A 22,176-nucleotide genomic window follows, 5' to 3' on the forward strand; every position below is an offset into this window, starting at 1 on the left:
TAGGCTTAACCCAACAATTAAAGTTTAATTTGTTTATTCTCTTAATTATGAGCCCTGAACATCCGAACAATTGTTAGTTGGGATGAATGAGCAGCAAAAACTATAAATCGCCATGTGGCTAAACTGAATAAATAATCAAAGCAGGAGATATACAGTAATATATGTTAACAAACCTATATAATTCATGAGAAAATACCAATAATTGTGTATTTAGGGACTTGCATAATTGTACCGAGTTCCTTGTAATTATCCCAGTAAACTGAAATTTAGGACAGACATAATGAAATGTCATATGGATTACTTATGGCGAATATAGTTGCGCAAGTTCAGCTGCGAATGTTTTCCTGATTGCATCTCTTTTTATCTTAAGAGCTGCAGTAACAAGTCCTGATTCTAGGTTCCACATTTCAGAAAGCAACTTGATCTTTGTTGGGATTTCAAATTTCTCCAGTTTTGCCTCTTTTCCTGCCTATTCAATCCATGAAAATTAAGATAGCATTGATATTAATAGATGATTGAATCTCTATGTTCAGATACTATGTTATCCAACTAACTCGGGAAACCTGGTAACCTATGTTATCATAACTTTGAAAATATTGCTTCGATCATATATCATTCTTGTAATTGATTCTGCAGTTTTATCTCTTTTCCCAGCTTTTTATGAGTAAAAGAAAACAGAAAAAAAAGAAAGAAAGAAGAAGCCCATTGCATCAGTGCTTGTAAAATGATAGTGATATTGACAGAAAATGTTTGTCATGTATATACCTTTCTGAGAGATCCAAGAACTTCCTTAACTGCATCTTCCTTGAAGCATAAATCTGAGAAACTCACATATTTGATGCCCTGACTTAACGCCCAATCCTCCAATGCTGGCCGGCAAACCACCACTAAAGCCACACAATGGTCGCGATAAGGATCAGCGTGCAACACAATGATCTCAACATAAGGGCTAATAACAAGAGCAGCCTCAACCTGCAAATGCAGAACAAGTCGACATTGAAATCTGAATACGATACAATCTGAAGTAGAGAAATCCACTTGCTCATCTACCTTTCCTAATGAGACATATTCACCATGCTGAAGTTTCACAATATCTTTTTTGCGATCAATTATCTCAAGGCAGCCATCATCATGAAACCGCCCTATGTCGCCTGTGTAGAACCACCTCATTCCCCTGTCATCAACCTTTTGGTAACAGTCGATTAATATGGCGCATCACTCATAAGAAATTCAAGGATTCAAGTGATTGCAATGTACAGTATGTCATATAAGTACCTTGTACACTTCCTTTGTTTTCTCATCGTTTTTGAAATAACCAACACTAACATGTGGCCCTCCAACAACTATTTCTCCCCGAGGCATTGGAGAATCATTCGCCAAATAGCCGCCTTCAGGCCAATCTATCAACTAAAATACAGAAAGATTTGTTTAGAGCGAGCTGATATATGCTGAATTGTTATCAGACATGATTACCTTGATGATGGCGCAAGAAAGTGGAGGTCCAACACGACCAATGGATGTATCATCATGCTCGGAGAAAGTTGCAGCAGCACATGTCTCGGTGAGCCCATAACCTTGAACTACCGGGACACTGTAAATATGACGCGACAAATTCAGTTATATGTAGCTTGTTACATTATGGACGCGTAAGGCAACCAATTCAGTAATAACGGAAATCTGTTTATAGCCTTTACCCGAGGCAGATGTTGGTAAATCTTTGAGTATTTCCAGAAAGAGGAGCACCTCCAGACAGCATAAAACGAACACGGCCTCCTAAAATTTTCCTAATCTTTCTGAAGATGAGGAAGTTCCAAAACAGACTTTCTAAACCCCAAGCACCGAACCAACTGCCATTTATGGCAGCCAGTCGACGAGCATATGCCAAATCAAACAGTTTCTTTGGTAGCCCGCCTGTTGCATCTACCTACAAATTAGAATCTGCAGTGTCTCCATAACTCACGTCGTCTGGTGCATTACTTATTGAGATATGGTAAATTTACAGAGTCTAAAGAGTCGGTTCTCACCTTTTTCCACACACCATCCCTGATACGATCAAGAATTGCTGGAACGGCTGGCATTAGAGTTGGCCTTAACGCGGAGACATCCCCCTTTGTCCCACTCTTAATCTTGTTTGATGTATCTGTTAGAGTCAATGGAGATCCATATCCTATTGAGCATCCAGCTGCAACTACAATATTCTGTGATAAAACATCAACTGTTACACTTTTCTGCAATAACAAGTTTAAGAGTAGAAGATATCTTGTGTAATATGGAAATTGGAAACAGACTAAAACATATCGAGTGACTTTATGTTAGATATTGAAACTGCATCATACTTCAGCTGCTAGTTCAAGAATATGCGCCAGAGGAAGGTACGCTAAATGTGTGTCCTTGCTTCCGATGTCAGGAACAATCTTCATGAAACCATAAACCGCAGATAAAATATTGCCATGTGTCACCATTACACCCTGAATGAAGAGGAAAATTGCAGAATTAATCCTTGTCAACTGTCTAGTACAATGAGAAGTGAACAATCTGAAGAGATGAAGGAGATTAAAGTTTAGGAACACATATGCTAACCTTAGGCAAACCAGTACTACCACTTGTATACATTATAACAGCGATGTCAGTTGAAACAGGTAAATTAGCGGTGACAGGCTTATCTCTGCCAAGTCTTTCGACGTTAGAAAAGGATGTAATTGTCCAATAGCTCTGAATCGTCGACTTATGTGCTGAGATTTCATCATCCATGCATATTACACGTTTAACTGTGGTAAGTTGTCCAGAGACATCTAGAAGCTTATCTAGTTCTCGTTTTCCACAGACCACAGTTGTCACTTCTGTCTGACAATGTTATTCAATATCAAATCAGATTGTTATTACAAATGCAGTAGAATCCAAAGTTATACCTGAACTGAAGCAAAAATATGAGAAAAGACAAGCATTTAACTATCTATACTTTTGTTAAGATGGGAGCTTATGTTATCTTATTATACCTCATTTAATGAATGACGTAGAGCTTCTTCTCCTAAAGATGCATATATGGTCACAACTGTTACATTGTTTCTGAAGCAACCCTGATACAAAACCAAGTGCCTGTGTTATATATTTCTGACAGGCATAAATGAAATCTATATATCATTCTGAATAATTAAATCAGAATGTATAATCAAAAACAGGAATCATGGTTCTTGGTAAGAGGTTGTTCCTGTTCATGAGATTAATACTTGTTGAATTATATTTTAAAGGGAAAGTACCTGCAACGCGATCATCCATTTTTCTTGTGTATCAGCAAAGATGGCTAGTCGTTCCTTGTTATGGCCGAGCTGTACCAAACCAGAAGCAAAATTGCAGACAGTTTCAAATGCTTTGCAATAGCTTAACCACTCATAATCACCCAAATGAAGTTTCTCCAATGATCTTCCATCCTCAGAAACTTCTATTTCACTTGAAATAAGTCTCCGGGTCCCAAGAAATTTCTTGTCATGGTGCTTCTTGCATGATTGCTCAAAGAGTTCTGCAAGTGTTGAAATACCTGCCTGTGATGATTCTGATGGAGAAGTAAAACGACTGTTTCGGATAGCAAAGCCAGGTTGACCCCCAACATCAACAGGCAAACCCCGCTTTTTCCCTTTCTTGGAGCTGTGAAGGAGAAGAGCCAATACAATAGGAACAACGACACCAACCAGATAAGGACCCATGTCGACAAACTGTATAGCCAGTCAAGCAATTAAATCAGGATACAGAACCAGACATAGTCATCAGAATCAAATACTTTTAGATGAATTAAAAGCTGGTCCCCAGAAAGAAAACATTTGTGAGATAAGTGGCCATACAGTGCTAGTTTTTGCAAAGGAAAAGTTCATAACTTTGATATTTTGCTAGTAACTGGATGTTCTAATTAGCTGCATTTCTATATGAATGGAGGGAATCCTCCTTTCGAGGTCAAAATGATACAGGGTTAAAGATAAAATTCAGTTCAAGTACATAACCATTTAACTAAGTGATTCAATAGGTAGCTTAAATAGTGATGCAATTCATTTGGGACAAACTATTACAAGGCAATTCATATGCCTTTAGCTGAGAAACATAAGTTGGCATCAAAATTTATCCAAATCTGATATAACATAACCTCTGAATTGAATCCAGATGAAGTAACACAAAAGAAAAAGAGAAAGGTAAAAGCGGAGAAAGCAAACACACCTATGATATTTGATTTCAAGAAACATGCATATCAGTATCCAGTAGAATTCTATGAAAATGTATGGCATCTGAGTTGTGGTAGGATAAAAGTGACAGTAAAATGTTAAAGTATTACATAGTGTGGATTGTGAGGGATATCCTACTCTGCCGGCAGAATCAACAACATACATGCCTTGTAGTCTCAGAAATGAATTTTTATTTTTTTGTAGAATGAACAAATAAATTCTTGGACTGGCCCTCCCTAGGCTCCTTCAATGTTTTAGTACATATCAAAGTGTCTGTTTTTCTTTGTTTTTGGCTAGTTTCTGATGGTTTTCTGTTAAAGCTTGAACCATTGTGTTTAACTGCAAGATGAGAAGAGTCTGAGTAGATTGTGTAAATGGTTGAAATTGCGCTAAAATTAAATCTCCTTTCAAGTAGATTAAATTTCCGCAAGAACTTGTACTTGTACAACAGTAAACAGACCAGATTATATAAAACATAACTTACTATGTGCAAGTTCAGAAACTCAATCTACTTGCATTAACAAAATAACTACAAGCTACATCCTTAACAATTCAGATTCGGTTCTTTTTATTTTTTGTTGGAGCCAGTACAAGAAAAAAGCATTCACACACATGCTGACACCCACACTAGTCTTCTTCCTCATCTGTAATAAACTTTCCGGTTCCAGGATTCAATGCAGCGACAAAGAAGAAGACAACATTGAGCAACACAAGAGGTTCAATGTCACTGATTGGGATTCCGGTCTCAATGTTTAGCTGTGCCAATGCACCCTTTCCGGTTATGATCTCTCCGATCAAGGAGAATGCAATTCCCAGCTGTGCTAGCCTTCCGACAAACAGCTCATTCGACTTTGTGAATCCAAAAAGTGGACCTGCATTTTGTAAAACCATATCCACATTACTACATAAAATTTACATAATGTGGCAAGGATCAATTGAAACTATGTACTTAACTGATATACTAGACTTATATCTCCTATAACTAGGAGCAACCTATTCTGAAAGTATTATTTGATCAAGGTTATACAAAATATATATCTCTTCAATTAATAAGAGGGATAAAGAATTTACTAAAACCATCCCTGAAGTTTGCGTGCCTTTTACTTCTTAAGACTGTGCTTTGTAGAGGAACATAATTGTCATCTCTTCTCTCGAGTGGCACATACAAAAAATTTTGCTATCATTTTCCATGTTTTTTAATTTAGGCCATGCAGTTATACATATCAAGTAAATGAGATATAAGCAATTAACCTCCTTCGCTGAGACCCAGAGCTCCTCTGAATCCCTTGCCAGGCTTGATGACGGCCTTCTCAAGGCCGGTGGGAGGGTCATCAACGAACCTACCACGGTCACCAAGAGCTCCAATTGCTCCGAGCAATGTGAAAAGAATGAAGAACAGAAGAAGGGGCTCAGCTTCATAAATTGGAATACCAGTTTCCAAGTTCAACTGTGCTAATATTCCTTTCCCTGTAACAGCTTCTCCCAATAAAGATGCCTGCACAGACCAAATTGAAGCTGCTTTATAACGACTAGCAATTACAAATAATATGACTTATGTGAAGCATAAGATGCACTAGTTTTATTTTATTTTTAACTATCAGTCGACAATTGTTGTCAGAATATTCATAGCTACTTATCCTGACTTATAAGTCACGGGAAAAACTGCTAAACAAGGAGTCACAATCTGACTTGCATTGACACTTTATGATACAAAGATAGTAGAATATAATGTAATAATATTCATCTTCAATACATTTTCTTGACTTAGATTTGACTAGAGGTGGCAATATGGATGCAAAACCATTAAACCAATCCAAACCAAACCAAAATTGTGAATTTGGATCCATTTGAAATCACATTTATAAAAATGGATTTGGTTTGATTTTTAGTCTCACATTTCTCTCCACACACACTATTAGGTTCCTTTTCTTTTCTTCCTTTTCTTTTCTTTTCTTTCTTTTTGCTAATTATCACACATGCACATCCCATGATTCGAACTCATGACCTTACTTGGAGAAGCCAAGAGCTTAAACCACTCCATCAACTCACACACTCGCACATGCTTTTGTTATATTTAGTATTCATTATATTGTGATTTGAGTGTATTAATTTTTGTTCATTATATAAAACTTATTTTTACTTACTAAACTAGTTACCCATAATTCAAACTAAAACCATAACCACATTTATTAAAATATGGTTTGGAAATGGTTTGGGTTCATCTATCCAAACCAAATCCATTTTACAAGAACCAAAACCAAACCAAAACCATATTTTACCACCTCTAGATTTGACAGAGTTTCGAAACAAAACATGAACACACAGAACAACTGACAGTTAAGTCCAAAAATTTGGAAGCAGCATAAATCAGAATGTAAATGAATGAAATTAAGTGTCGAAAAGAGGTTGTATACTCACAGCAAAGCCAATCATAGCCACACGACCAACAAAGAGCTCATTTTGCTTTGTAAAACCAATGCCTCCTGAGGTTCCAAATATACCATCCTCAACCTTTGGCTTTGGAGCTACCACCTATAACATATCAAATATTAATGAATAAATATAAAAAACTTATCCTATCAATCTACAATTTTAAACAAGAAAATATCCTTCGCGACATGTAACAAGAAGTTGATAGTTCGAGACTGTCAGTAAAGACATGAACATCTACTTTGTAACATATAACAAGAGTTTCAAGGTACGAATGCACGAGACATGTGTGCGTGAATATTTAAATCCCGCAAACATACCTTCTTGGCTGGAGCTTTGGCTTTGGACTTGAAGAGAGCATAAGTTGTGAATGTCGACGAAGATTTGGAAATGTTAGCAAGATGAGGCAACAAAGAGTGGGAAAAAGGCTTAGGCTTGAGCCTCTGAAGCAGAGGAAGAGCAGGGGACTTCAAATTGTCAGCTGCATGGCCAGAAACACAAGTGCTAGAAGACATGAGCAGCATTGTTTGAGCCATGGCAGCAGCTCCTAGTTACTTTACAAGTTAAGAATGTGATAATGTATGTGTGTGTGAAATTGTGTGTGATAAAGAGAAGAGAAGAGAAGCTGAGTTTTTATTTCAAGGGATATGAGGATAGCATCTGAGAATCTTGATGGGTGTGTGTGGACTGACCACGTTTCTTGGGTATTTTATTATTTTTTTGCTTTTAGTTTTAAGATATATTCAGTTTTATTTTGTGGACAAAGTTTTCGTACCCTTTTTCATGTTTGAATCATTGTAACTTTGTTAGATTGTAACCCCATATCAGTAGTGCTTAATTTAGAGATTTATTGCTCAACTTAAAATTGTGTTTTTTTATTTGAGTGGAAAATTGTCGAGATATGCCTCGAGAGCTCAAGAATAAATATATTTTAATTTAAACCATAAATTTTTCCCAATAATATGAGCTCGATTCTGAAAATTAAATTAGTGCCCCGATAAATAATTTAGGGCAAGTAATATATATAATTTTCAGGAAAATGAAAATTGAAGAGATAAGAAAATAATAAATGGCAAATGAAACAGTGGATGTGTGTGGTTGTGTTAATGAAACTTGTTACACTTGTTTCCCTTTCTAGGTATGGTTCGACAAATGACACATGGCAGTAGAAAATACCAGCGACGAGCATTGAATGATAGAGTTTCAAGACAAAATACAATAGTATGTCCTAGAAACTGGAAATGTAGCTTAGTCCCTGTTGGGGACCTTGGGACCTCATTAAGTGGGTCAACTCAACTTTTGAGTTAGAATTTTGGTAACCAACTGGTCTGTCTGGTTTTTTAATGAACCGGTCTGTTTGGCTTTCTTCAGCTCCCTGCTTATATTTTCCCTATAAAGCCGAAGCTGGCCACATATAAAAGGCAAAGCAATGCCAATGCCCTTGAAATTATGCAACATGACTGTAGAACATTAGAGCTGACATAATTGAAACCAATGAAAATTATGAAATACATTAGCTACTACACTTTCTTGGCATCTAGATCATAGTGATTTGCTGCACTACTCTTGAAGGCTGGATGCAGAGACTACGTAACAGTAACTAAGCACAGTAATGCGGGAAAATTACTGCATCTGAGCGCGGAACTTGAAAGTTGAAACCATGGGCAACTATGCCAATTGGAAGATTTATAATTTGACAGAAATACAAGCACAGAGGATAGAAGCTGATAACAGCTTAAACACAAGTTAAGAACTTTCATGGTTATATATACGGTAGAAGGTGATGAACACGGACAAGTAAGCAACAAAGTACTCTGGACAGATCTATAGATTTAGTTACATGTGTAAAGAAAGTTATAAACTATAGTAACTGCCTGTTTAGAAAGAACTCAGAAACCTAAATTGTCTCATTTACAGTTGCCTGCACATATGTGCAGAGGTATCTGTCTACTTCTGCCTTTTCCGGGCAACTGTATACATTATTGCACTATATCCCGGTTGTATCAGTGCTAGTCGCTCTTTATTATCTCTCTTACAGAATTTATCAAAAACTGGATAAGTGACAGTTTTAAAAAAAGGAAGCAGCCAAAAAAAAGACACAGGTCCATCAATCTTTGATGGCATAGTAAATATAGTTCAAACCCGCTGAAGGGTATTTGTACTCTCTATTTACAACAAAACTATATTACATTGTTGGTGTCTTGTTATAGTTTTAAATACTTGGCAATCAGGACAAAAACATTGCCAATTAAACAATGCAACACTATAATGTAAACAAATAAATTTCAGCATTTATGATTGATGATCTTCACGTTTCACTGGGGGATTATAATCTTTCTTAAAAGCTTTGAAGAGATCAATGCCAAGGAAGATATTTAGCAGATTCATACCCGCCATTCCAGATAGGGCAAGTGGAAGTTCAATACCATTCCCAAACTTGGGAGCATCAATAAGAAGCTTGGCTGTGATAAGTACATGAGACACTAACCTAGCTAGAACAAATGCAGTCCAGTTAAGAAACCACTCTGCCTTCACGAATTTGTTTTTGCTATCGCGAACACCAGCCATCCGTCGGACTTTTCTCACATGTAGAAAGATTGAATGCAACTGTAATCATAAGAGTAATAGCACTGAGTTTGAGAGGTGTAACTGTTGTAGATTTTCGAAAGCAATTTATCTGCCTTTTGGTATAATAAGAATCTTCTTTGAATTAGAATTTAAAAACAAGCATCAACTTTCTACATCCACTCTAGGCAATCAAAAAGGGGAAGAGAGTACACATAAAGGACATAAATGATGCAGGGGAATTATCTTTTGCTACACTATTGTATACATCTCAACATCTATACGAAGCTTCTCTACCAGAGTACAGGTTGCTAGACTAGCTTTTATGGAAGATGTCCAAGATGCAAAAAGAGTGTTATAAATCGTTCAACTAAACATCTAATTTAGGCAGTATGCTTTGTAAATATCTTCTTACAATTAGCAGGACAATGGTTAATACATCTTTCTCTACGCATATATCTTATGTCACAAGCATCCCGAAACAAACTCGATTGCTAATATACTTCTATAATATTCTGTACAAATATATTGCAAAACAAAATTATTTATTATCCAAGAAGATAGGAGATATCCATAAAATATGGTCAACCAAATTCAAATTTGGACAAAACTATTAAATAGATTTTATCAAGATGTTTGGATGTAAATATGTAATATTAATGCCAATTCCAGAACATTGACAAAACAAGAGAGCGTAAAGAAACAAAGAGGTTAAAGAGCACACTCAAGAAGATGAAGAGACATACCTCACATATGAGAGTCAAAATTAGGTAATTGATTGTAACATTTCGATACAACGCCAGAGTAAAGCAAACAAGGAGGACCAAATGATGCACCAAGATTGAAGGTATCCAGCCACTATATAATCGATAGCGCAGCATATCCCACTGATCATAAGCAAAATAACCACATGATACACACAAGGCTGGATATGCCCATGCCCAAGTATTGCCAACCAACTGTGAATGCTCAAACATCTCGGTTGACCCACTTCCTATCCACTGATTAACTAATATGAAAATCACTGCAATGGGTAGCTGATTAATTCAAGTAAGAATGAGACACGAGAAATCAGAAATCACATAAACGGTATAAAAATTATCAGATTCTGATTTACAAAAATCGGGGGCTCATGGTATATTATATTCCTGATAAGTTTTAGCACTGTACAATCTACCTTAACCAGAATTAAAAAAATACAGTTGTCCGCCATATGACACTAGGTGTACCAATAAACTTCTGGTGGGAACTGACAACCTATGCTGAACAATGCAGCATAGAGCTGTGTCATTAACAGCCTCAAATTTGGTGGAACTGGCCTACACTCAAAAATTCTAAGACTGGTTATTTTATTTGATTTTAACTGGAAGCTACTAAATTTGTGTTGTCTATAAAAATGACAGATATGCAATCACTGCTAACAATCAGTATAAGAGTAAAAAAATCCAAGAATCGGACTCAATAGATTGATAGATGTTATTGGCACTTTAGGTGTGTGAATGTGTATGCCAGATTCAGATATTCTAACAGTAGAGACTTTGTTACTGGTAAAAAAGTGAGGAACAGATAAAGAAAATCCGGAACAGAGAATTTCAAAATATTTTACTGTAATTGCCTTGTAGAACGCATTTCATAAAGTGGGACAGTTCATAGGTTTAAAGAACTAAATGTTATAACATATGACAGTATGCACATGACTAGTTTAAGTTGGTATTGCAAACTGAATTACTAGAATCACTGCAATCACTCAACAATCATCATTTCTTACCCATAAGAGATGAAACTAAGGAGTTATTTTAATAGGGAATGATAAACATGGGTCAAAGTGACAAAGTACAATTGACCCAAACCCAGAAAGCACAGAGGATGTGTAAATATATAATGTCACCTAAAGATGTCCCCATGACATACCCACTGTATTAACACAAGGATAACTAAATTCAAGAGGAGCAGATCAGGGGTGAGTATCGACTCTTTATAACCAGAGAAGCACCATCCCCATAAAGAGCACAACTATTAAAATCAATTTACATAATCATTATAGCTAACAAATTTGAATATCACCCTTGGAGATGCTCTTATCAAGCATATAAGTGGAAACCTTTAGAGAGCGTTTGGAAACGAGCATTTCATTTCAAATGATGGATTCAAATGACAGGATTTAAGTTGTCATTTTGAATTCTCAGGTTTATACTAATATTTGAATGTGCTGGATTTCAAACGAAATCCAAATCCATATTCCTCAACAGGTTATTTGTTCAAATTCAAAATTTCAAATGAAATCTAGGTTCCCACAACTAATCCAATCCATGACCAAAACTAAAATTAATCAAACAGTTCATAAAATTAACCTAACCAAAAGGACTAAAGCAATACAAACTCCCAATATTGATACTGTAACAAATACAACTAATTTCAGAACAATTTGTAAACAACTAATCAAAACAAGCAACCAAAACACAGAAATAGAGCACAATGCATACACACACAAGCTTAAAAGAGGGGTGAATTGAGACCTGAACAAGAAGTAATGAATGAATGGAGGAGAGAAACACAAGTATTGACAAACAGATGATCTCTAGACACCCAAGTATTGAAAACCCAGTTGGAAAACTGGTAGAAACAGTAGCCAGCAACAACAGAATAGAGCTCAGTCCTCTTGTTAACAACTATTTCAAACAAAACAGAGACACCCCACATCACCAAAGTAGCCAAGAAAAACACCCCTGCTTTGTTCTCCTTGTTGGCATGACTTGCTCTCCCTCGTGGAGCCATTACAACAGCTCACTGTCTGCTCCTCCTTGCTATTAGCTTCAGATTCTATTTGTACATGTCAAAATATGTGAGTGTTTTTGTGAGGAAAAACAAGACATATCTACTGAGATACTATGGTCAGGTTGATGATACGGTGTGGCAGTGTTGGGAGTCGTGAAAAGAAATAATCGTACCCTAGAGTCACACGTTATGTAATAAATTTAGGAATGAAGGTAATTAAATACACAGCACCTTCTACTTGATGTACGCGTGTATTAGGTGTAGTGTGGGATTGTGATTTGTGGGCGTTCATTTAATTTATAGATAATTGTACTTTGTATGACTGGATTTTGAGTCATTGGCAAATTAGTACTCATACTTTAAAACGTAATAGTTATATCTGTCGAGCTCTCTATAAATTTGTAACAAATAGTGTTATCTGTCGAGCTCTCTATAGATTTGTAACAAATAGTGTTATTTTAATCTAAATACGAATTCGGGTTGGAGGATTTCGGGTTCGTGTCAAATTCGGTTGACCCAAAATTAACATCCAAAAAAACGTCATTTTTCGAGTTGAATAGGGGTCACCTTAAAATTAATATATAATATAAATACTATATATATATATATATATATAAGATGCATATATTTATATTTTTTTGTAATATTATTAGTTAAATTTAATGATAAATTATCTAATATAATAGAAATTAATTTATTTAGATCAAAATAACACTATTTATTATTAAATAATATTATTAATAAATATTATGGGTCGAGTTAGGTTTGGATTACCCGCGGGGACCGCAGGTCGGGTTCGGATCGGATATTCTGAGTCAATAAAATTTTTGGGATTGGGGTGCAATAAAATTTTTAATCCGAGACTCAACCTCACCTGAACCCACCAAGATACCCTAAGGGGTCGTTTGGTTGGGTGGCATGAGGAATCAGGTATCGGTATGAAATCAGCCAAACTCATACCTAGTGTTTGGTTGGATTTTTTTTATCGTCATACCCATACCTGAAACCCTCAGAATATGACCTTTTGAAACCCAAGTGGAGGGGTGGGTATGAGATGCTGGTATGGGTATCAATATTAATATTTTTTTTATTTTGAAAAAATACTAATAATAATAAAAAAATTATTTATATGTACAAATAAATGTTGTTATTAATAATAAAAATAATTATAATTTTTTATTTAATAAAATAATTTAATTTAATCAATAGCATGATAATATTTTAAATTAAATAGATTCATTCCAACACTCGACCAAACACAGGATATCAGGAATGATACCTTAACCCTATACTACCCCAAACCGATTCCTAATTCCAACCCGATACCGCTCCGCGAACCAAACAAGCCCCAGTGTCTAATGTCCTAAACTGTCTAATGTCTAATACTGTGTAGGTTTTTCATGAATCATGATCCATCAACTCTGTTAAATATTATCGGGTTAATTATCAAACTCATCACTGAAGTGGACAAATAGTATCAACTTCATCACTGATCTCCACGGAGTCTCAAGTTGCTCACTAAACTCGCTTAATGGTATCAAACTCATCACTGCCGTTAAAAAAAAGTAACGGAGGTTAGACGGAGTGACAGATTGGCGGTTGACGTGGCACATTAATAAAAAAGACTGAAGAAAAACAAATGAAAGAAAATAAAAAAAAAGTAGAAAATACTTTTGCCACATAATTTGAAGTTTATATGGAAATAAAGCATGCAAACTTTTTATTAAATTGATTTTAAGATATAATTATCTAAATAAACGTATCGAACTAAATTTTAATATATAATTAACTAAACAATTAAGATTAACTTTTATGTTTTTTATTAGATTATAATTATTTTTGAATAATATTGAAATGTTTTCTCTTTTAATAAATTTTATTTATGTGAATATTATTCTTGGCAAAAAAATATTTTCAAATTTTTTTTATATCACCAACTTTTTTAAAATTTTAAGAAAAATTTAGAGATAGAACATAAAGAAATTCATTTCGATTTTTAACACTTCTATTTCTTTTGGAGTTTCTTGTACCAAACAAAAACATGAAAATAAATATATGTAAATTTAACATATGAAGCAACACACATTGTCCAAATCTTCAAAAACAACACATAATCTTTAAAAATATTTTTTTGCCAACAATAATATTCACATAAATAAATTTTATTATAAGAAAAAACATTTCAATATTATTCAAAAATAATTATAATCTAATAAAAAACATAAAAGTTAATCTTAATTGTTTAGTTAATTATATATTAAAATTTAGTTCCATACATTTATTTAGATAATTATCCTAAAATCAATTTAATAAAAAGTTTGCATACTTTATTTCCATATAAACTTCAAATTATGTGGCATTTTTATTTTCTACTTTTTTCTATTTTCTTTCATTTGTTTTTCTTTAGTCTTTTTTATTAATGTGCCACGTTAACCGCTCATCTGTCACTCCGTCTGACCTCCGTTATTTTTTTTAACGGCAATGATGAGTTTGATACCATTAAACGAGTTTAGTGAGCAACTTGAGACTCCGTGGAGATGATGAAGTTGATACTATTTGTCAACTTCAGTGAGTTTGATAATTAACCCAAATATTATCAGCAATAGCCAATCACACATAATAACTCGCCGTCTTCTCGTCCTTTCGATCACAGTTGTTAAATTTTACCTTAATAATTGGCACCCTGTACAAGGGTCCAAATCATCCACAAATCAACTACTACCGGGTAATGAATCAGATAAACAAAAGTTGCAGGTTTCTGCAATTGGATGTCCTAAACAAGTTTAATCTATGGTCTTATTGTATCAGTTACACACAAACCTGTGTTATTGAGTTGCAAGACCTCTACCCGCTCCATTCGCTACGCGATACTTGTTAGTGTCTATTCTTTCTTTATTGTCATGGTATATGTTTGTATAATTCTATTTAACTACTTTGTTTGCATTGCTTGCAGTGTCAATTATAAATTTATATTTTATTAGAATATTAAAATCATGATCATCATCATCTAAATCATCTGAATTGTCTCTACGAAATTCATCTTCAATTGAATTATCTTCTCAGTTCAGTTGAATTTATGCGCTCTCATTTATATACATACATACATATGGTTTTTTTATAGCTGTGTAGTGTTGACTATCAATTTTGTCCAGGGCGACTTCCCCAAATTTGTAAAATACAATTCTTAAGCATATAATAAGTGATTTTGAATATCAGAATGTGATTGTTTTATATATATATTATGAAACACGAATCGAGTGATATTCTCGTTATTACATGATTACTCGAGGATTGTGACTTGCACTAGACTTTGATTACTCAAGTCGTGTTACTTTACTGTAATTCAACTTGTTGTATCATGATTTTACATTACCGGCTTGTTCTACGTATAAAATACGGTATATGATTTGCGGAATTATCATACGAGTTATAAGTTTTACACGGTTGCTGCTTCATAAATTTATGTATAAAGACAATCGATTATAACATTTGGTAGAATCAGATTAGTGATTAGTAAGTAGTAGACTTTAAAATTACTAGTGTTGATTATGCAGAACATAGCATTGTGGAAGAACGATTGAGCAGCCTTTAGGATTTATGTTTTTATGCATGCGTGGCGTAAGAATCGATATGAGGATGCAATGCCTGGATACAAAATTCTTTACCTCTTCAACTTCTCTGGCGCCAATACAACTTCCTTCCCGAATGTATGATTTAGTATTGCAATTAACTTACCATGTACTTCTATATATTATGTGATGTTTATCTGGAGGTTAGTTATCGAAACATTCAGGATCTCTTGTTACTTTTCTTGCAGTTTAGTATAATATACTTTCTGAAATGCAGGGAAACTCATCTTTGGTATGTTATACCTAATGAAGTTAAGAGTGAACAACTCTTAAACAAATACTTGGAATTTCTACCAAAATCTGAAAAAGAACATGTTTTTAGCTTGCGTGGCGATGAATTGCAAAAAGGAGCTCTGCTTGCTCGTGCTCTTGTTCGTACTACCATTGCAAGATGTATGACTAACTGATTTTTATCTTAATCTTCCTTTAGTTTCATACTCAAGTTACACATTTACATTTATCAGAGTATGCAGAGTACATGTCAGTTTCATCTATAGCAAAAAGTAAACTTAGTCTGATCTAGTTAATTGAAAGATGATTATGATAATCTGAATATGTCTATACATATTTTCAAATGATGCTGAAAGCATAATACTAGTACTTCGTGTAACATCTTCTGATGATGACAAGAAATTAAAGATTTATAACTTTGGAAACACCGGAAAATAGGTCACTGGGTTCATATTTTCTTGTACAATTCTTGGCTGTTGATAAGTTACACAAAATGTACAGTGAACTCATTTGATAACTGAATTAATATTTTCTCTTCCTAGATCAGATAAATCAAGTTAGTCCAAGGTCTTTGAAGTTTAGGAAGAACATCCATGGGAAGCCTGAGGTTTGGGTGCCATATGCTGTTTGTACAGTAACTCTTTTCATTTTCATGTTTTCTAATCATACACTTAAAAACATCAGCCTTGAACATATTTATAGGTAGACTGGCAACAGATTGAGGATTGGCATCCTCAACAATTGCATTTCAATATTTCACATACCAAATCTCTAGTAGCATGTGGAGTGTCGACGCATAATCCAGTTAGTGACTATCACTTTGTTACTCTTGAGTAAAATACATATCTTTGAAGCTTATATTGTAAACAGATTGACATAAAATTTCCTCCGTTTTTGTTAAAGTAATGTTTTTAAGCGTTTTCATTAACTTCTGGATATTAGATTGGCATAGACATAGAAGAAAAGGAACGGAAGATTAAACACAGTATCTCATCATTTGCTAAAAGATACTTTTCCCAGCAAGAGGTGCAACTATTATGTTCTATTTCAGACCCTGAAATTCAGCGCCAGGAGTTCATAAAATTATGGACACTCAAGGTTAGCCCTGTTATCAGATTTAATATGTGCATGTGTCTTATTCCTCTATGAGCAAAGGCTTGCAGTTTTGGATTTTTGTATTAAGTTGAGCTTTACTGCCTCTTTGTATCTTAATTTTTTTCTTAATAATATATTTATGGTTTTAGTTCGAATAGTGAACAATGTAAAAGTATGTGGAACAACCTCACAGCATAATAGAGATAGTTTACTAGACATAAGTCAACAAAGTTCAAAAACTTGATTTTTACAAACCGATTAGCTGGATTCCATGGCTCCAAATTTTCTCTATTTTGGATGTTCGTCCCAAGAGTTTAAGTTTTAAGAAAAAGCTCAATTAGTTTGAGTCTGGGGTGGATGGTTATTCATCCAGCGCCTCGTATGAAAAAGCAGTTCTTCCCCTACAGAAGTAGTACATACCAGTGTACCCTTCGATGACACGTGTGGCTCACGACGCGCGGCTTGCATCTCAAGCGAGGCGACTTGTGAGATGCAAATGGAGAGAGGACAGTATATTTGAACCTAAAAGCAGCCCAGTGTTTGAAATGGAAAGATGAAACAGTCCTAAATGTAAGATGCGGCTTTTAATCTGTTATATACCAGTAGCTCTTTTGAGAAAACTGCAACTCTGCCACAACTTGCTTAATCTTCTCTACCCTTCATCTTATTTTGTTTCCCCCTTCTCTTCGACTCTTCCATGTACAGAATTTATGATGGCTTGGTGATCAGTCTATGATTTGCTTTTAGTTTATGAGGTGGACTGTGGTGATTTATTCGAAAATTGTGTAGCTTAAAACTGAACTTATGCTTCTTTAATAGAGGATGACTCTTTATGAGGAGGGTCCTGAGCCTCACCGCGCCTCTCGCCTTTAATAAACATTACCGTATGTACGTATCTATCCTGATGAAAGTGAGGGAGGCAAGATAGAGTGAGGCAGACGAGCTTATGCTTCTGTTCTGAGAAATTTAAACAAGTGTGGTTATTATGGTTTTGTTTTTAAATAACTTTTGATTGAGGAGAGTCTGATCTTTCTGCCTAGATTCTTAATAGTTTTTATAAGTTTTGGCATTTGACACATGCACTTTGTTGCCGCTTTGTTACTTGCATACAGCCTCTACTCTTTCTTTTGAAATTGTCCCTACTTGTGAACTGCCTTTTGGAGCACTGAGCATACGATAAGCTTCCTGACTTGGCTTTAGATTCTGGGAAAAATATATATGAAATCCACATTCCCTCCTTATTTTTAAAGTACTCAAATTTATCTGGAAGTACACCTGAGAATTGTGGAAAAAGTGCTCCTTTATTTCAAGGGCTATCAAAGTCAAAGTTTCATGTGTTTTGGTTGCAGTTTTCAAAGCAAAAGCAGGTGGTATTTTTAAAAAGTGTGATGCAGAATGTAGATATAGTTGGTTGTTATACTTTTGCTTGGCAAAATGTTTTGATGGTTTCTAAATATTTATGTGCCTTAAATTTTCATTTAAACTTCTTTCTATAGGGAACTATGCAAAATACTGATATTTTGTATTTGTCTGTATACATCATTTTGAAATATTTCGTGCATTTTTTTTTAATGAAGATAGATCACTGTTATACACACCATGTAAGCAGACACCCACACACATACTTATGTCTATTTATTTTGTCCATCAGTATTTCTAGTTGGTTATGCAAAATTTGTGAAGTTGATGCATCAATTACAATTTTTCCTTTAGACTTCACTGACCTAGAAAATCTATATTCAGGAGGCATATGTTAAAGCATTAGGAAGGGGATTTTCTGGATCACCATTCCAAACTCTTACCATCCGGTCTGTAGCTGATAGCAAAGAAAGCTTTCATCTTTCTGAAAGTTCCAGTTTTGAGGTATTTGATCACCTCTCCTCCGGGCTTTGAGGAATCAATTTCTCCACGTTGCTATGTTGTCATTAAATTATGCTGCTTACTTATTGCCATAAGTTTTGAGTTATAATCATAGGCTTGGTGAATTATTGTCGTATCAATATATTCTAGTATTCAGATCAAGTGATAGAATAGATGCAGTTTCTTTAATGTAACATCGTGCCTCTTAAGAGTTAAGGGAGTCAAGTAAAGGTTGTGATAACACTTCTTTCTTACATAATGAGCCAAAAGAAAAAAAAATACTACAAATGATATTTCTTTGTGTAAAATACTAAGAAACTAAATCTAATAAAGAGGTTGTCACCTCATATAAAGAATAGAAAGCTGGTTAACATGTTTTAATTAAATATCAACAAAAATACAGTATCAGTACTCATATTGTAATAAACATCAAATAGAAAATATTAAAGTAATCCAATATAAAATTAGCATGAGAAGGTTTTGTTGGTTGTCGATGTAACTATTTAGGATCTTAACCTCATATACTATTATAATATATAATCTTTTGTATTTCCTAGCAACCTAAAATATTCTTAGAATCAAGGAACATATTTTAAATCTAATGAGAAATTTGTCAACAAGTATTAAAAATGAATTAAAATCCAATTTAAAAAATACTAAATGCAATATAAATTTTGTTTATGCTAACCAATTCAAAAGGCCAATTAAAGATTTAGTAAAAAAAGCCAATATAAAATTTTGTGAAAACCTAAGAAATTCGTCTTATTAAAGTGAATTGATGAGAATTTTTAAATATAGTTGGGGAGTTATGAGTGTTTTACTCATTGTCCACGGATGTTGGTTTATTCCTTCATTTCCCCCCTCTCCCACCCACCATCGTCCTTATTCGATAGTACATTCTTTCTTAAATATTTAAGTATTGTACAAATTATTTTTGTGCTTTTAGCAAGTCTAAAATATTCTGTTATTCTGTCAATGTTCGTGTTTGGTGTCATAGTTAAGTGCTTACTTGTTAGTTGTTACCATCAGGTCATGAGTTTGAACCTTGGAAATAACCTCTTTGTAAAAAAATAAAGAAGGTTGCACTTGAGTACATCAAGATGTTTTCAAAAACCTGCTGCAGTGGCAGCATGTATCAGGCACTGGCTTTTTTTAAGCTTGTCGGAGATGTTTAGTTATATATTACATACTATTTCACATAAGATTCATTAATTTTAAACGTACTAAAGGCTTCAGATATGCTGTCAGAATTCTGACATAGTGGTCGAGTCTTTAGAGGATTCTGCCAACCTCACAGGCGATTGGCAATTTGCACTCTTGGAATTGGTTGGGTCTCATTATGCTGCCATTTGCTTAAGAAAGGACTGTGCCAATAAATGTAGGTAAATTGTAATATGTTTTTTATTTTGAATATTGTGGCAATGTAGAAAGTATAAACACATATATAATAAAAAAATGTGTCATTGAACTTGTAGATAAAAGCCATCCTATGAAAATGAGTGTGTGGAGGACAATTCCACTTGTTGAAGATGAATATGTTTCCGGGACTGATTCTGTCATAGCTGTTGGGGGGCTAATGTAAGCAGCAATTTTTGTGCAAGTTAACTAACCGGTTATAGTTGTTGCTGGCATGATGTAATCATGATTTCAGATTGGTATTGCAAGTATTTAACTAATGGTATTGAATGTGTTTTCGAGATAAATTGGTCCTCTTGATCTTGTATCTAGGGATTACAACTTACAATTGTGTAGACTAGCTAGAGAGGTTAATGAGGTATGACATTTGATCTAACTGTTCTGGATTGTATTGCAATTGTAATGCTTACAATTATTTATATGAGAAGCAAAGATTGCTGTTGCATATGCTGTACACTCTTTACATGGAACCTTGCATAGTGAAAGCATGTTGCTACTCATAATATATTAGTGTAAATTTTACACATAAATAGAAATTTAGTAATATCATGTCGAAATCCATGGGTTAATTAACACTCATCAGTGACTTCACGATGGTGTATGTCACTTATGGTGCGAAGGATAATAATCTAATTTAAATTTAGTGGAAAATATAAGTGACTTGAAGTCACTCATCAGTGATTTTAGATATTTAATATATTTTTCACGTGACTGCGACTTCAAGTCATTGATGGTGTAATGTACATCTGACCATGGTATCTTTTTGTTTGTCCTGGTTTAAAGTTGTTTCTAATTGTAAACTGAAAAATGTCTCTTTATATAACAAGACAGAAGACGACTTAAAGTTAGAAATAAGCCCGAAGTTAGTTTGAGATGCTTTTATCAGTGAAATAATTTATTTATTTTAACTTTTTCTTTGATAAAAATTACTTATAAGTCCTTTTTATTTTTATTATTATATTTTTACAAACTCATAAGTTATTAATAAGTCAAAATTATTCAAATAAATATTTTAAACTCCCGGTTTATCACATAAGTCACGTCACATATATTTTTAATAACTCATAAATTATTAATAAGTCAAAATTATCCAAATAGGTCATAATTTAAACTCCCAAACTTATCCATAAGTTATGTTAAATCATACGTTAGATGTAAGTCATACGTTAAGTTGCCAAACGCAAGCACAAACTTATTTCACTCTATGAGATGTAACCTTCAACACCTACTTAAAGGAATAGAGATGCCACTTTCTTGACAACTTGAATTTAATTAACTGTAACTTATAAGGGCACAGCAGTGATCCAAAGATCCAAATTTGGAGCAGATTAGATTATCCCAAATTCTCCTCCAGCAGTGATCCAAAAAGTGATCCAAATTTGGATCAGTGAATAGTACTGATCCAAATTTGGATCACCACTGTTCACTGATCCAAATTTGGATCACCTATTTTATTATAAAATAATGATTATTTCTATATCTTTTGTTTATCTGATTTAAAATTAATTTGTGATTATTAATATTTAATTAATAATAGTTTATAATTAATAATTAATAAAATTAATGTTTTAGTAAAAACTTAGAATAATAGGAAAGCAAATTTCATTGAAATTAAAAAAAGAGCACATTACATGCATAAAATAGAAAGTACATAAAATGCATAAAATAAAATTACAATACCGGAAAATGACTAGAAAACAATATGATAAATATAAAATTTGATTTAGTCGAACATATTATTTCTATTTGCTCCGAGATAATCAAAATATTGTCCGTAACTATTCATATCATTTTAAGATCCTTGAGCTTCATCTTCATTTCCTTGATTTTGAGATACTTTGATGATATTAAGAAAATAATTAAATTAATTAATTAAATATGATATAAATAGTTAATAATGAATACAAATTAAATTTAAGATTATATAGTTTAATATAAAATTTATGTAATATAATATAAAAAAAAAA

The 22,176-nt window shown here is 33.9% G+C and overlaps 4 protein-coding genes across 11 annotated transcripts; 1 reads left to right on the top strand and 3 right to left on the bottom strand.

Annotated features, from left to right (window-relative positions):
* Positions 1-5: 5 nt before the first annotated feature.
* LOC108197017 (long chain acyl-CoA synthetase 9, chloroplastic) lies at positions 6-4,447 on the bottom strand. The gene is made up of 12 exons (XM_017364487.2): positions 4,204-4,447; positions 3,258-3,710; positions 2,997-3,077; positions 2,581-2,844; positions 2,337-2,468; positions 2,025-2,198; positions 1,695-1,924; positions 1,474-1,591; positions 1,276-1,407; positions 1,051-1,185; positions 766-972; positions 6-469 (listed from the first exon to the last, which is right to left on the bottom strand). The coding sequence occupies exons 2-12, from the start codon at positions 3,699-3,701 to the stop codon at positions 302-304; spliced, it is 2,085 nt and encodes a 694-aa protein (XP_017219976.1). The 5' UTR covers positions 3,702-3,710; positions 4,204-4,447; the 3' UTR covers positions 6-301.
* A 151-nt stretch (positions 4,448-4,598) lies between these two features.
* On the bottom strand, positions 4,599-7,317 carry LOC108218758 (photosystem II 22 kDa protein, chloroplastic). The gene is made up of 4 exons (XM_017391890.2): positions 6,959-7,317; positions 6,627-6,740; positions 5,460-5,703; positions 4,599-5,080 (listed from the first exon to the last, which is right to left on the bottom strand). Exons 1-4 carry the CDS (start codon positions 7,172-7,174, stop codon positions 4,836-4,838), a joined length of 819 nt encoding a protein of 272 aa, XP_017247379.1. The 5' UTR covers positions 7,175-7,317; the 3' UTR covers positions 4,599-4,835.
* Positions 7,318-8,768: 1,451 nt separating this feature from the next.
* LOC108208406 (uncharacterized) lies at positions 8,769-12,174 on the bottom strand. Its single transcript, XM_017378942.2, has 3 exons — positions 11,720-12,174; positions 9,950-10,227; positions 8,769-9,245 (listed from the first exon to the last, which is right to left on the bottom strand). Exons 1-3 carry the CDS (start codon positions 11,976-11,978, stop codon positions 8,931-8,933), a joined length of 852 nt encoding a protein of 283 aa, XP_017234431.1. The 5' UTR covers positions 11,979-12,174; the 3' UTR covers positions 8,769-8,930.
* A 1,151-nt stretch (positions 12,175-13,325) lies between these two features.
* LOC108205481 (uncharacterized) lies at positions 13,326-20,654 on the top strand. 8 transcript variants are annotated; one of them, XR_010288084.1, is made up of 10 exons: positions 13,326-13,416; positions 14,579-14,851; positions 15,533-15,685; positions 15,825-16,000; positions 16,381-16,445; positions 16,541-16,642; positions 16,781-16,936; positions 18,677-18,796; positions 20,023-20,171; positions 20,269-20,654. XR_010288084.1 is itself a non-coding variant. In XM_064085684.1 (10 exons), the coding sequence occupies exons 3-10, from the start codon at positions 15,576-15,578 to the stop codon at positions 20,373-20,375; spliced, it is 966 nt and encodes a 321-aa protein (XP_063941754.1). In that variant the 5' UTR covers positions 13,326-13,416; positions 14,579-14,881; positions 15,533-15,575; the 3' UTR covers positions 20,376-20,654. The 8 variants fall into 8 exon arrangements, 6 of the variants coding, with proteins under 6 accessions (XP_063941754.1, XP_063941755.1, XP_017230950.1 ...); XR_010288085.1 differs by having other exon boundaries at positions 20,023-20,175; positions 20,269-20,283; XM_064085684.1 differs by having other exon boundaries at positions 14,579-14,881; positions 20,042-20,171.
* Positions 20,655-22,176: the final 1,522 nt, after the last annotated feature.

The sequence above is a fragment of the Daucus carota genome, chromosome 1 (assembly GCF_001625215.2).
Source record: "Daucus carota subsp. sativus chromosome 1, DH1 v3.0, whole genome shotgun sequence".
NCBI lineage: Eukaryota > Viridiplantae > Streptophyta > Magnoliopsida > Apiales > Apiaceae > Daucus > Daucus carota.